Source organism: Eptatretus burgeri, chromosome 11 (assembly GCF_056783735.1).
Source record: "Eptatretus burgeri isolate ZD-2024b chromosome 11, Ebu_testis_v1, whole genome shotgun sequence".
NCBI lineage: Eukaryota > Metazoa > Chordata > Myxini > Myxiniformes > Myxinidae > Eptatretus > Eptatretus burgeri.
This window is the reverse complement of record NC_140971.1, coordinates 580,251-596,672: the sequence shown is the minus strand read 5'-3', so window position 1 is coordinate 596,672 and position 16,422 is coordinate 580,251. Positions and strand designations below refer to the sequence as shown.

Below are 16,422 nucleotides of genomic sequence, written 5' to 3'. Positions count from 1 at the left end.
TTTCTGATCATAGCAGGAAATTGTACAATGTATAGAAAGTGTAAAGAGGAAAAATTGTTGAGCTCCTCCTCGCCTTCTGAGGTTCAAGAGGACTCTGATGAATATGCTGAATCCCCAAGGAGGTTGGCATGTTGAAGGGCTGGTCAATCCTGCCAATAACCTAATATTGAGCTACTTCAAGGCTTGAAGGAGTTAAGGGTTGTTTACTGTTGTTTATGTCATCTTTTTCATGTCTTTCACAGCTATGGTGAAACCAAACCTGCAGACGTTGAAATCTCATGAAAATAATTTGAAACAAGATGACCAAATAAAGGAAAAGCTCTCGTGCAATGACACAGACCATTCAAACGAGGGCCATCCTCAATTCCGTGCGCATGCTAAACATTTTCGCCGAGGACTTCGCCTGAGAGAAGCAATGGAACATCGTCTTACCTCTGGGGACCCATGGTTCTCTTTTGAGTTCTTTCCTCCCCGCACTCCAAACGGAGCAACGAACCTCATTGCAAGGTTTTTATTCACCTTCAACAGAAATTTTCGTTATTTAGACTTGAGTCGGTTTCAGTGTGTATAAAATATATAATATGTAAAAATAGGGATAATTTTTTTCAACCAAATATTAACAGAGGTATGTTAACCATATTCAGACACAAAAAAGGTGAAGCAATATTTGGGTGTGAATCCTTCATAGGAAGATATTGAACAAACTTTTACGTTTAGGGTTGAGAAGCTTGAATACCACTCGCTCTTGCTTTGAAGAAGGGCTGTTCGGGGTTGGGTTAGCCCTAACCCTAACCTGACCTCAAAATATATTCCCACGATGATGCATATTTTGATACATATCATATTTGATGCAGAACAAATACATATCTTTTTTGGGGGGGGGCAACCCCACCATATATCACTGAGACCCTGATTTCTAGCTCACCTAGAACGTAGTTCGGGGAGCTTATGGGATGGCGTGTCCATCCATCCGTCCACAAATACTTTCAACTTCTTCTCTGAAAATACACGTACAATTTCGATAAAACTTGACCACAATGTTCGTCACCATGTATGTACCCAAGTTTGTTCATGGCATTAAAAAATCGGGTCCTGGGGAGGTCTATGGGGATTGCCCACCAAAATAGGTATTTGCTTTCTTCTCAGAAATGACACACACATTTTCGATGACACTTGACCACAACCTTCATTACCTATGACTTACCAAAGTTTGTTCATGACATTAGAAAAATTGGGCTCCTCGGGGGTGTAAGGGGGGTTGCTCCCAAAATATGTATTTCCTTTCTTCTCTGAAACCACACACACAATTTCGATAAAACTTGACCACAAACTTTATCACCCGTGATGTCCATGCCAGGCAGTGGTTCCCTGGTTATATTATGCAGCTGCTACGAGGTGAGCGCCCAGGGGTATTGCCCCTACGTTTTTATTTTTAATGTCGTGAACAAACTTTGGTACATCACAGATGATGAAGGGTTTAAAAAAAAAAAAAATATATATATATATATATATACACAATGTCTAGGCTCGTATAAGAGCTAATACACAGAATGTATAACAAGGGGAGCAGGAGACAAGAGGGACGGGAGAGGGAAGCACAAAACAGTGGGGAACAAAGATATTAGGAGTTCTGTGGAAGGGAGAGAGATGGGACAGGGAACACGGGGTATACAAGATGGACACCACAGGGGCTTTCAGGTCCTTACACAACAGGGACTTTCAGGAAGGAAAGCACGGAATTTGAAGGAGGTGGGTTTGGGGTGGATTAGCGGGTGTAGAAAAGATTGAAGGTTTGGATGGGGGAAGATAAGAGATGGTAGTGAACAGCTGTTTTGAAGATCTGGAGGGAAGAGTGGGATTGAAGAGAGTGTGTGAGTTTGTTCTAAAGGTGGGGAAAAAGATGAATGAAAGAGTGAAGGTGAGCAGGGACTTAATTTTTCCTAGTTTTACCAGAAAAGGGGTTGCTGGTGGACCTTGAGCACCCTGCGGAAATATGGTGGGGGCGTATCGCAGACAGAGTGGGGGGAGGCCAGAGAGGTGACAGTAGAAGACAGAAAGACCACCGACCTGCCTGCGGTGAGAGAGTGAGATTGCCAAAGACTCAGCCTCACCGCGGGAGATACCAATGATCCTAAATGCCTTGGTTTCCACAGCATGAAGCCGAGAAAGGTGAGAGGCAGGAGCACTAGCCCAGAGGGGAGAGCAGTGCTCTATCAGGCTGCGGACGAAAGCTTTGTATGTGGTCAGGAGCTCAGATGGGCTGAGGAAGGACTTTGAATGATGGAGCATGCCCAGTTGGTGACTGGCTTTGGAGGCCAGCTTGGAAATGTGGCTTTCCCAGGAAAGGTCATGGCAGGTAGTGAGACCCAGAATCTTGAATGAAAGGACTTCTTCAAGAGGATTGTTGAGAAAGTAGATTGTGGGTGGGGGGTTTATGTAGAAGGTTGTAGTAAAGTTTAATCAAAATTTTGAGTGTAGTTTCGGAGAAAAAAGCAAATACCTATTTTGGGTGGCAACACCTCCGTAAACCCCGTTACACCCGGAATTTTTTTAATGTCATGAGCATACTTTGGTACATACATGGTGATGAACATTGTAGTAAAGTTTCATCGAAATCGTATGCGTAGTTTTAGAGAAGAAGTTGAAAGTATTTGTGGACGGACTGACGGACGACGCGCTGTTCCAGGTAAGCTAAAAATCATAGAACTACACCAAGTATTATGAATTAACTTGTTGGACATATAAATTCAAATAAATGGATGCACAAAAACCTGTCAATCTCTTCTCTTCCAACCTCTCACCAACTTTCACAGGATGCAAAAGTTTACTCTTCAAAAATGAAAACAGAATTTAGTGGCAGGTTGTCATGACCCCCCTTCCCGTGTCTACAAATCTGAGGGGGGCAGTGGGGTTGGGGATGTCAGTCAGTGACTTGGAGCATGTCTGAATGTAGGAAAGTCACAAGCTCTCACTCTTCTCCTCCATAAGAAAAAGCTGTCAAACTTCCAGTGTACGTTTCTCGTCAACTCATGGAAGTGTTGTAATCCCTCGAGTTCCGAGGCCTTATTATCTGTCACAGCCTGTCTTGGAAGGAGCATTTCTCGAAACTAACTTCGAAGGCTGGGCAAGACTTTGGGATTGTTCGATGAGCCGATCTATTCTGAGACACGCAGAGCTCATCATGATGTGCAAGACCTTCATCCCAAGTCCAATGGAGTCTGGTGCTCCTTACTCTGAACTATGAGACCATCTTGCTTCCCTGGAGATGTTCAAGTTCATCGTTTTTTATATTGTTCACCGGAGGCCAAGCCTCCTGGCTGGAGGCCAGGAGGCCAGGAGGCCCAGGGTCTGCTTCCAACCCTCTGTGTACAGGCAGGTTGATGGACTCTGTTTTTTATTATTTCCTCACTTCAGGCATCTATCCATTTGCATCATCTTCCCTTATTAACCTCCGCCATCGAAGATGGATGGAGGTTACTGTTTTCACCCCTTTCTGTTTGTTTGTTTGTTTGTTTGTGAACAGTATTATGGAAAAACTCCTCGACGGATTTCGACGAAACTTGGTGGGGGGGGGGGGTTAGGTCTGGTCCAAGGATCATGCCATTAGATTTTGGACTTGGTCCAAAATCCGACATGGCCGCTATGGCAGCCAATTTGAAAAAATATTTGAATTTTTTTTTTTTTTGCATTTCTACATGTTTCAAGTGATTTCCAACCCCCCCCCAAAAAAAAATTGTTAGAGAAAAAGATAATTTTGCAAATTTTTTTCAACAAAATTTCGATATTTTTTGGCATTTCTACATGTTATAAGTGATTTCCAACAAAAAAACATGCCAAAATTATAATTGCGGCTGATTTTGGAACTTCAGGTGGATATACCCACGTAAAATCAATTTCTGTCTCAAGGAATCTAGTTATGACGAATGAATTGAGTATGTAAAAGTTAAAAGTAAAAGGGAAAGTTGCAAACTATAACTCTGTGAGCACTGTTGACGTCAGTTTGAATGAATAGGATATCAGGTTCACTTGAGTGACCTAGCAGTATTGGCGGCGGAGGTTTTGCACTCTACCGAGTGCTCCTCATCTAGTTTCATCTGTAACACTCTAGGTTGTGTGAATCCCACACCTGACGACCCTCCCAAAGTCTAAGCTGGATTCTCACCTCCATGCCTTCACCCTTCTCCACTTATCTGTGGATCCAACTCGGTGCATGTTGCCACTTGCTCTTCCATCATGTTTCATAAGAGTGCTGCCCACTGTCACCTTACGCTTCCCCCAGATCTTTTCTCCAATCTGATATTCCACCTCTCCCATTTTCTCTTTTTTCCCTCTCCTATTTTTGCAGGCCAACTCGGGTTGAAGTGCAGCATGTTTTTGGTTTACCTTTTATCCTCCATCAATCTGTATAACTGTTGCTCTCTGCTTTTTAAAAAGTTTTTCCATGAGCCCAGACTTTGGTATCAAAATAAAAATGAACGAATCAAAATGAAGTTTACAATTTGGGATTAATTTTGCTCCTCCCCCCGCCCCCCCCCCCAATCCCCAAAACGGTGACTGGCAGTTAGAGATAGCTGATTTGTAGTTTACACAAAACCTCCAAAACTAGAGCATATGAGGTAAGGGGGATAAAACAAAGTTCCATGACTATTGCTGATACATGAAATGTGGAAGTTGAATGGAAAATGATGTACTTGTTGCAGGTTGCATGAAGGCTCCAAAGTGGAAGAAAGCCTTTCCAATTTGCTTTGTACAGGTTATTTTTTAAAACGTGTCAATGCCACTGATGGGAGTAAATGTAATTTTTGATGTTTGATTTGCAGATTTGATCGCATGGCTCTGGGTGGACCACTCTTTGTAGATGTAACTTGGCATCAATCGGGAGACCCTGCTGGAGAGAGGGAGACATCTTCATTGCGTATTGCAAGCATTGCAGCAGCCTATTGTGGTCTTGAGACGGTATGGGATTCAAAAGGATGGAATTTTATTTCACTTTCATATTTGCTTTCGAGGGACTTTGTGCTGTTCAAGATTTTCTGTGAAAAATGTGGTGATGCTGCAGATTTGTGCTAACCGTTATTTGCTGTTCTACAGGTACTACATATGACTTCCTTCGGACAGAGTACGGCTCAGGTCTCTCATAACCTGCAGAAAGTGAAGAATGTGGGCCTGCGCAACTTGATGGCACTGCGGGGAGGTCAGGTCTCACTCTGGCCCTTTGAGGCCTCCATTCATCCAGTATCTGTTGACATCCAGTACTTTTCCCCATCAAACCATTCATGATCTTTAATATGTTCCAGTATTTTGACGTTTCATTATTCTGCACATGAAGAAAAAAAGCAGTGAAGCAATGAGTTCACTTTGTCAGACTGTTTACAAACATTGGTCGATGATTGATGAACTACTTGATTTCATTTGAATGTAAAATTTTGAACATGAATTGGAACATGAACTGTAGTTCATCAGTACTGTATGTGTTTATCAGTACTACATGTGTTTATCACGAACCTGTAGTTTATCAGTATTGTACGTGTTTATCAGGAACCTGTAGTTTATCAGTATTGTACGTGTTTATCAGGAACCTGTAGTTTATCAGTATTGTACGTGTTTATCACGAACCTGTAGTTTATCAGTACTGCATGTGTTTATCACGAACCTGTAGTTTATCAGTATTGTACGTGTTTATCACGAACCTGTAGTTTATCAGTATTGTATGTGTTTATCACGAACCTGTAGTTTATCAGTATTGTACGTGTTTATCACGAACCTGTAGTTTATCAGTATTGTACGTGTTTATCAGGAACCTGTAGTTTATCAGTACTGCACGTGTTTATCACGAACCTGTAGTTTATCAATGCTGTTTGTGTTTATCACGAACCTGTAGTTTATCAGTATTGTACGTGTTTATCACGAACCTGTAGTTTATCAGTATTGTACGTGTTTATCACGAACCTGTAGTTTATCAGTACTGTACGTGTTTATCACGAACCTGTAGTTTATCAGTACTGTACGTGTTTACCACGAACCTGTAGTTTATCAGTCCTGTACGTGTTTATCACGAACCTGTAGTTTATCAGTACTGGACGTGTTTATCACGAACCTGAAGTTTATCAGTACTGTACGTGTTTATCACGAACCTGTAGTTTATCAGTCCTGTACGTGTTTATCACGAACCTGTAGTTTATCAGTCCTGTACGTGTTTATCACGAACCTGTAGTTTATCAGTACTGGACGTGTTTATCACGAACCTGAAGTTTATCAGTACTGTACGTGTTTATCACGAACCTGTAGTTTATCAGTACTGTACGTGTTTATCACGAACCTGTAGTTTATCAGTACTGTACGTGTTTATCACGAACCTGTAGTTTATCAGTACTGTACGTGTTTATCAGTGTTGTACTTGTTTATCACAAACCTGTAGTTTATCAGTACCGTACGTGTTTATCGCGAACCTGTAGTTTATCAGTACTGTACGTGTTTATCAGTGTTGTACTTGTTCATCACAAACCTGTAGTTTATCAGTACTGTACGTGTTTATCAGTGTTGTACTTGTTTATCACAAACCTGTAGTTTATCAGTACTGTACGTGTTTATCGCGAACCTGTAGTTTATCAGTATTGTATGTGTTTATCACGAACCTGTAGTTTATCAGTACTGTACGTGTTTATCACGAACCTGTAGTTTATCAGTACTGTACGTGTTTATCACGAACCTGTAGTTTATCAGTACTGTACGTGTTTATCACGAACCTGTAGTTTATCAATGCTGTTTGTGTTTATCACGAACCTGTAGTTTATCAATGCTGTTTGTGTTTATCACGAACCTGTAGTTTATCAATGCTGTTCGTGTTTATCACGAACCTGTAGTTTATCAGTATTGTACGTGTTTATCACGAACCTGTAGTTTATCAGTATTGTACGTGTTTATCAGTGTTGTACTTGTTTATCACAAACCTGTAGTTTATCAGTATTGTACGTGTTTATCACGAACCTGTAGTTTTTCAGAATAGTACGTGTTTATCACGAACCTGTAGTTTATCAGTGCTGTACGTGTTTATCACGAACCTGTAGTTTATCAGTACTGTACGTGTTTATCACGAACCTGTAGTTTATCAGTACTGTACGTGTTTACCACGAACCTGTAGTTTATCAGTCCTGTACGTGTTTATCACGAACCTGTAGTTTATCAGTACTGGACGTGTTTATCACGAACCTGAAGTTTATCAGTACTGTACGTGTTTATCAGTGTTGTACTTGTTTATCACAAACCTGTAGTTTATCAGTACCGTACGTGTTTATCGCGAACCTGTAGTTTATCAGTACTGTACGTGTTTATCAGTGTTGTACTTGTTCATCACAAACCTGTAGTTTATCAGTACTGTACGTGTTTATCAGTGTTGTACTTGTTTATCACAAACCTGTAGTTTATCAGTACTGTACGTGTTTATCGCGAACCTGTAGTTTATCAGTATTGTATGTGTTTATCACGAACCTCTAGTTTATCAGTACTGTACGTGTTTATCACGAACCTGTAGTTTATCAGTACTGTACCTGTTTATCACGAACCTGTAGTTTATCAGTACTGTACGTGTTTATCAGTGTTGTACTTGTTTATCACAAACCTGTAGTTTATCAGTATTGTACGTGTTTATCACAAACCTGTAGTTTATCAGTACTGTACGTGTTTATCGCGAACCTGTAGTTTATCAGTATTGTATGTGTTTATCACGAACCTGTAGTTTATCAGTACTGTACCTGTTTATCACGAACCTGTAGTTTATCAGTACTGTACGTGTTTATCAGTGTTGTACTTGTTTATCACAAACCTGTAGTTTATCAGTACTGTACGTGTTTATCGCGAACCTGTAGTTTATCAGTATTGTTTGTGTTTATCACGAACCTGTAATTTATCAGTATTGTACGTGTTTATCACGAACCTGTAGTTTATCAGTACTGTATGTGTTTATCAGTGTTGTACTTGTTCATCACAAACCTGTAGTTTATCAGTACTGTACGTGTTTATCAGTGTTGTACTTGTTTATCACAAACCTGTAGTTTATCAGTACTGTATGTGTTTATCGCGAACCTGTAGTTTATCAGTACTGTACGTGTTTATCACGAACCTGTAGTTTATCAGTACTGTACGTGTTTATCAGTGTTGTACTTGTTTATCACAAACCTGTAGTTTATCAGTATTGTACGTGTTTATCACGAACCTGTAGTTTATCAGTACTGTACGTGTTTATCACGAACCTGCAGTTTATCAGTTTTGTCCGTGTTTATCACGAACCTGTAGTTTATCAGTATAGTCCGTGTTTATCACGAACCTGTAGTTTATCAGTATTGTACGTGTTTATCACGAACCTGTAGTTTATCAGTATTGTACGTGTTTATCACGAACCTGTAGTTTATCAGTATTGTACGTGTTTATCACGAACCTGTAGTTTTTCAGAATAGTACGTGTTTATCACGATCCTGTCGTTTCTCAGTCCTGTACGTGTTTATCACGAACCTGTAGTTTATCAGTACTGTACGTGTTTATCAGTGTTGTACGTGTTTATCACGAACCTGTTGTTTATCAGTACTGTACGTGTTTATCACGAACCTGTAGTTTATCAGTATTGTACGTGTTTATCACGATCCTGTAGTTTATCAATGTTGTACGTGTTTATCACGAACCTGTAGTTTATCAGTATTGTACGTGTTTATCACGATCCTGTAGTTTCTCAGTATTGTACGTGTTTATCACGATCCTGTAGTTTATCAGTGTTGTACGTGTTTATCACGAACCTGTAGTTTATCAGTATTGTACGTGTTTATCACGAACCTGTAGTTTATCAAGATCCTGTAGTTTATCAGTATTGTACGTGTTTATCACGAACCTGTAGTTTATCAGCATTGTACGTGTTTATCACGAAGCTGTAGTTTATTAGTATTGTACGTGTTTATCACGAAGCTGTGGTTTATCAGTCCTGTTACGTACATACATGCGGGAGAACTCTCCATGAATGAAACTCTCAAATTGATGCCCTATTCCAAGCAGGGAGCAGTGGGGAAAATGATTGAACAAGCAGGATAAAGAGAAATAGACTTTTATCTGGGAAGGAGTAACTTTTCTTAAAGCGAAAGTCAAAATAACTCTTTCTCCTATTGGGAAAGGAACAGAACAGAGTCCAAACAATGTTGGTTCTGGAAGGCAAGGTCCAAGTGCAGCCAATCAGAAAAGAGCATAAACAGCCCCTCAAGGTCCCACAGAGTTTGGAGGTGCAGACAGTTGCACATATTAAGGGAGTGAATTATTGCTTAAGGTTGTCAGCGTTGATAAAGAACATTACATTCTGACATTCTGACTGGCACCTCTCATTGGAGCTTTCACAATGCCTCTACAGCAAAGTCATGCATTATATTCATGAAGTTTGTGAACTAAATAAGAAATATATAAAGTTATATTTAATCATGTACTAAGTGAAAAACATGTGTTTCTGGAACTTATGCAACATTTCCAGGTTGTTACATCGTTTTAATTAATGTAACTGACAAATGTCAAATTAATATCACAAATCAAATGTAACAGAATGCAGATGTATGTTTTTCAGAAAGCAAATGTAACAGAAGACATGGATAATTATGTTTACAATGGTATTCTTCTGAATGCAGCATGTTAGCAAAGTTCAATTCATATTTTGTGATTGAGAGACAATGTCTTTATTCATTCACAACAATTAAAAATACTTTAAGAGGAAATCAACTTCGACACTAGCTAACAGAGTGAGTCAGGCCTGTCAAACTAGTCTGCACCAATGAGTTTTATACAGCCACCAGGATGTAGTGAAAGCATGCAGCAAGACATATACATTATGTTCCAGCATAATGTGAGAAGCTAAGAGAAATAGAAAGACGTTAACAGTATTTATGATGGACTGCGTGAAGGTGTTCGCCTGTTTTCCACATTCATATATGCATGGCCCTATGCTTGAAATGAGTTCCCACTGGCATAACTAGACTCATTGTCAGTCCGTCCATCCATTTGGACCACAACAATGCATTAAAAAATAATATAAAAAAGAGCGTTGGTGCTGCCTATGCAGTGTCCTGGGCTATTAGGCACAATCCTGGACGAGTCACCACTCCAACACAGGATACCAGCAAGCTGGTACAAATTTTTGCCAACCTCAGAAGGATGACAGGCTGAGTCAACTCCACCTGGTATTAATGAACTCAGGACCCCAGGATCCTGAGGAACCCAAGCCCACCACTCCAGCCATTAAGCCAACACCAAGCATCATTGTCAGTACTTGACTCAATCTAGCATCCCCACAATGCTCTCCCTGCCCTCACCACCACCCTTTGCTTGGCAGCCCCATCGCAACCTTGTGTATGATTGCAAACTCACCAAATTACCCTTTATGCCAGGCAAGGTTGAAATGTTGACTCTCTCACCCCACCCCTCTCTTGAAAATTAAACAAGAAAAATAGCAATCAGATTGCAGACCCTCACCAGGACTTGTTTTGTGTGGTGTTTGTGCAGTTGTGTGGTGCATTTTTTTTTGTCGTGTTTGTGTACTGGTGTGTTACGTAATTAATAATCGACATATGATCAGACACTTGACCTTGACCCATGACGTTTATTATTATTCAACTTGCAAATAACACCTGTCGCTTCGCTGACGGTAATACTAAAGGGGAGAGGGAGAAATATAGGGGGGAAGATGGAGAGAGTGGTGGTGGGAGAGTGAAGAGGTGGACGGGAAAGGATAGAGGAGGAAGGGGGAGAGAGGAGAGAGGAGGGAGGGGGAGCGAGGAGGGGTGGGGGAAGGGAAGGCAGCATGAGGTGGAGCGTTAATTACAATTCATACTGTTTCATCAAAATGATTCTGCATAGAATAACAGTGAAGATAGAAACAAAGTAATGTCTGAAATACATTTTCAACCACTCAAACTATAAACACAGTCCGGAGACAAACATCGCTGGGACACGTCCAAAGCCAAACTCTCGTCCGGACGAAAAACACCACCAGGACACATCCAAAGACAAACACCGTCCATACACACATATATATCTATCTATCTATAATTCCAGCAATCTGTGTGTGTGTCTGTGTGTGTGTCTGTGTGTGTGTGTGTGTGTGTGTGTGTCTGTGTGTGTGTGTGTGTGTGTGTGTGTGTGTGTGTGTGTGTGTCTGTGTGTGTGTGTGTGTGTGTGTGTGTGTGTGTGTCTGTGACCGCTGTTTCTCGACAACCGCTGGTCCGATCTAATTGAATCTTGCCAGATATATTGCTGGGGACCTGAGGATGTGCCTTTTCAAGGTTTGATATTAATCGGACAAGTGCTTCCCAAGTTATGGCCATTTATTTACCAAACCAATGACAAGACACGCTGTTGCGTGGGCGTGGCCGATGGGGAAGGGAAGCTCAGCCGCGTTCCCCATTACGGGTTACAACGTATGGACTTCCGGAACGTGATGACTTACTGTATTCTAATAATTTCTCGATTTCTTATGCACATTTTAAACACAATGCCCCAATCCAGTCGTCATTTACGAGAGCGAAGGAACGGCCTGTGTGGTTTTCTGAGTTTTTTTTTTGGTTTGCACGTACGGGCACGCAAGAACGAAGGAACGGCCAGTGTGGTTGTTGTTTCTGGCACACGGTTGGAAATATATATATTTTTCTTTTGCACGTACGGCCATGCACGTACTAGTAGAAGATCTTCTTCTTTCGGCTGCTCCCGTTAGGGGTCGCCACAGCGGATAATCCGTTATGATCCACATACTGATTTGGCATAGGCATACTGATTTGGCATAGGGCTTCCGGAGAGTAATGACTTCGTGTATTCTAATAATTTTTCGATTTCTTATGCGCATTTATAGATAAACACAATGCCCCAAGTTATGATCGTTTTCATATTAGACGGTGCATAAATTTCGGTAACATCAGAGTGCTGGTATGCTCTGAACCAGGAAGTAATTTTTTTCTCTCTCTCTCTCTCTTCTCTTCTCTTTTTGTTTTTCCTTGCCACGACATTGCGAAAAGGTAAAATACATTGGCGCTAATTGAATAATTGGTATTAAAACTAAATTGCGAATAATCGTAACTGCGAATAATATGCCAACTTCCAGGCCACGCACGTGCGGGCACACGAGAGCGAAGAAACGGCCTGTGTGGTTGTTGTTTGTTGCTCGCGGTTTGAATATTTATTTATTATTATTATTATTATTATTATTTTTTTTTTTTACGGGCACGTACTAGTATATATTGTTACTGGCCGGGGGTCAGCCGCCAACCGACCGCTCTGAACGGAGCCGCAAGTCGAGTCGCAACCCCCACAACATTCATTCGAAAGAAAAGCAGGAAAAAGACCCCATCAAAGGCAATGGGGTCAGACTGGACCTCTTGGGTCTTTATGGCGTGGGACTTGGCAGACCGAACGAGTCCCACGAGACCGTTGCAGGTTACCTGCACCCTCGTGGTGTCTGGCTTGGGCGACCCGTGACGTCCCGTCCCCACAGCAGCTAGCGTAGCCGCGGTTGAGCTTGGGCCTTCCGTGTGGCAGGCGAGCTCTCTCCGGCTCTCTCCACACGAACGCGCTTGGGCGACCCACGATGCTCCTTCCCCATGGCAGCTAGCGTAGCCGCGGTCGAGCTCGGGCCTTCCGTGTGGCAGGCGAGCTCTCTCCGGCTCTCTCCACACGAATGCGCGGTTTGCGCGACACAGCAGGCAAGGCTGCGCCTCCAGCTCGCGTCTCCTTCGCGACGCCCGGACTTCCACGCAGCTCCTTGGCTTCTGGCTTCCTCCCGACTCCCCCAACTGCCGAAGAAAAAAGCTTACTCCTCCCACGGGACTCAGCACACGAACTCTGCCACAGGACTCCCACGAACTCAGCCCACGAACTCAACCCTACCACGGGACTCCCACGGGACTCTTTCGGGACTTTTTTTGAACAAAGAAAAGATGTCCTCTTTATCCTTTGCACCCCCTCCCCCGCACAGGGCATGACATGCCCTCGTGATCCACCCCCCGCTCAACCACAGGTGCTCAACCACAGGTGTCAACTAATGTTGACAGAGCACGAACCACTCGCTCAGGGTGACGGAGCACAAACCACTCGCTCAGGGTGACGGAGCACGGACCACTCGCTCAGAGTGACGGAGCACGGACCACTCGTTCAGGGTGACGGAGCACGGACCACTCGTTCAGGGTGACGGAGCACGGACCACTCGTTCAGGCTGACGGAGCACGGACCACTCGTTCAGGCTGACGGAGCACGGACCACTCGTTCAGGCTGACGGAGCACGGACCACTCGTTCAGGCTGACGGAGCACGGACCACTCATTCAGGTTGACGGAGCACGGACCACTCGTTCAGGGTGACGGAGCACGGACCACTCGCTCAGGGTGACGGAGCACGGACCACTCGCTCAGGGTGACGGAGCACGGACCACTCGCTCAGGGTGACGGAGCACGGACCACTCGCTCAGGGTGACGGAGCACGGACCACTCGCTCAGGGTGACGGAGCACGGACCACTCGCTCAGGGTGACGGAGCACGGACCACTCGCTCAGGGTGACGGAGCACGGACCACTCGCTCAGGGTGACGGAGCACGGACCACTCGCTCAGGGTGACGGAGCACGGACCACTCGCTCAGGGTGACGGAGCACGGACCACTCGCTCAGGGTGACGGAGCACGGACCACTCGCTCAGGGTGACGGAGCACGGACCACTCGCTCAGGGTGACGGAGCACGGACCATTCGCTCAGGGTGACGGACCACTCGCTCAGGGTGACATGGCGTGGCAAAAGTGTCCGCAGAGAGTGAACAATTTGCACAGAACGATGTAGCACTCTACCTATGTCGACAATGGGCACTCGGCAAGTGTTTTGTGCACTCACACAAGCACTCCAATTAAATGGTTGATAAGGAACGGTTGGTCAGGATGTCGCTGCTTACCACAAAGGATCCCTTTAACTTTAAACCCCACAATTTGTTTAATTAATCATTGTAAAACTTGCCTTGAACATTGAACCAACAGCTTCAAGTCGTAGCTTTAGTCCAGGTTTTAATGTATTGAGAATACGTCAGTCATTGCTATTTACAAGAGGTCTTTTGTTTCATCAAAATCGTATTTTTTTTTTTGAGCCATTCTGTCTTTATTAATTTTCACTAAATACCAACTCTTTTCTTTGTGTCCACTTTCGACCTCTCAACAGATCGTTTGCAGGAAGAATGCAAGGACTCCAGTGAAGGATTTCATCATGCAGGCGACTTGGTTCGACATATTCGTACAGAGTTTGGAGATTACTTCGACATTGGTGTTGCAGGTGAAGCCAAATGGTGTTGATTTCGGAAAAATATTTTAATGGCAGATTATATATTGAAGTGTAACTCAGTGTGATGAGATTGGACCCCACCCAGTCTCTTCCCACCACACCTCTCTTTTCCACCTATACCTCCCCACCTTCGTTTCCTCTATAGTCTCTTAACCATGGACTTGATGCATTAATCTCTTATACTCCACATGAATAGAAGCATTTATAAAGTTTTTCTGCCTGTAAATATGGGCTGTTGCTTACTTCTCTCATTTTCAATTTCTCAGTTATACCCATTTGTGTGTGTGATTAATCTTAGCTATATACACACTCATTTGCGTGAACCGCTCTCCCCTCTGCGGTGTTGCTCCTGCCTCATACCTAGTTCAGCTTCACACTGTGGAAACCAAGGCTTTTCGAATCATTGGTATCTCCCACGATGAAGCTGAGTCTTTGGGTCTCTGACTCTCTCACTGCAGGTAGGTTGGTGGTCTTTCTGTCTTCTACCATTTCCTCTCCGGCCTTGCTCCCCCCACCCCCCACTCTGTCTGTGCTCTGTCTCCCCTATATTTCCGCAGGGCGTTCAAGGTCCGCCAAAAAGCCCTTCTGGTGAAACTGCCAAAATCAAGAATCATTGCTCACCTTTACTCTTTTATTCTTTTTTTCTTTTTTTTCCCGCCGCCTCTGAAACAAACTCCCACACTCTTCAATCCCACTCTTCCCTCCAGGTCTTCAAAATAGCTGTTCACCACCACCTCTTATCTTCCCCAATCCAAAACCACGATCCTTTCTCCCCTTGTTAATCCACCTCAAACCCACCTCCTTCAAATTCCCTGCTTTCCTTTGTGGAAGAAATTCAGTTCTTCTCCGTCAGAGTCTGAGACCATTTATTAACAACAAACAACAACAAATATGCGCATGAGAAAGAAGGAAATACAAGCCAAGCAATATCAAACACGATCCTCTTTTTCCTAAAAATGCATATCGCTATCCTCTTTATACTATTTTGAATAGAAAAAGACAGGGCAGGGCTAAACATCTGGCAAGGGTAAATGAAGGGAACCAAGAACTGCAAACATGGCTACTTTGGGAGGGAGGTGAAAGAATAACTCTCATGGCAAAAGTTTTCAGGACCAACAACCAGGTCAGCCTTGAAGAAAGGATGATAAGTTTGGGGAAGAGAGAAGAGAGAAGAGATACATGAGGTAATCACTTTGAACATGCATTCTCAAAACACCAAGCCTGTTTCCATGCAGCGAGCAAGACCGTTGGCATAAAAAAACAATAAAGTTATTTAATTTTCCTTCAACAGCAAGACGTTTGCTCCAGTTTTTATCTAATTTCTGCTAGACAATGAGTGGCCAAGCAAGGCGTTCTTCTTTTCAGCAGCTGGGCAATTCCATTTAAACATTGGAGATACTAGTTTTGGTTATATGCATTTCAGTGAGATAGAAGCACATAATTAGTAAGATACAATTCTACTTTACTTGTATATTCATTTATATCACTATAGAGATCAAAAGACTGTTGGGGAAAGGGGAATTTTAGTGAGTCAATTGATTCCATTACAAAAGTGAGACCTTATTTTATACGGTGTTCAATAAAGAAAAGTACCAACAACAAGAAGTGAATACACCGCAACAACTGCATATAATTGAGAACAAATGAATATAATTGATTTTTTCTTCCACACCTTCCTGAAAGTCCCTGTATGTCCATCTTGTTTACCCTGTTTACCATGCCCCAACCCTCTCCCTTCCACACATCTCCGAATGTCTCTGTCCCCCACTGTTTTGTGCTTCCCTCTCCCGCCCCTCTTGTCTCCTGCTCCCCTTGTTATATGTTCTGTGGGTTAGCTCTTATACGAGCCTCGACATTGTATCAAAAAACAAAAACAAAGCCGCAACCTTTTTTTCTCTCTTTTTTTTTGTTGTGTGCCAGAGTTTTTGTCAAGAAACTGGTAATTCTCAGACATATGATATTCTTCTTGACAATCCTGTTGAGGAAGTTCAGTCACTCAAACTCCTGGGTTTCACTATCAGCCACGATCTGTCTTGGGCAAACCACATTTCAAAGTTGTCCTCCAAAACCAGCCACCGACTGAGCTTCCTGCATTGTAC

General features: G+C 42.9%; 1 protein-coding gene across 7 annotated transcripts in view; it reads left to right on the top strand.

Moving 5' to 3' along the window:
* The window catches only part of MTHFR (methylenetetrahydrofolate reductase), a 199,940-nt gene that overhangs the window by 38,493 nt on the left and 145,025 nt on the right, over positions 1-16,422 (top strand). For 6 of the 7 annotated variants that reach the window (XM_085844827.1, XM_085844828.1, XM_085844829.1 and 3 more), the window contains 4 exons: positions 243-507; positions 4,821-4,956; positions 5,092-5,194; positions 14,204-14,314. In XM_085844827.1, coding sequence (XP_085700953.1) covers positions 245-507; positions 4,821-4,956; positions 5,092-5,194; positions 14,204-14,314 — 613 coding nt within the window. In that variant the 5' untranslated portion in view covers positions 243-244. Of the gene's footprint in view, positions 1-242; positions 508-4,820; positions 4,957-5,091; positions 5,195-14,203; positions 14,315-16,422 lie in introns of those variants that run through there. The other variant, XM_085844834.1, reaches the window with a different exon arrangement.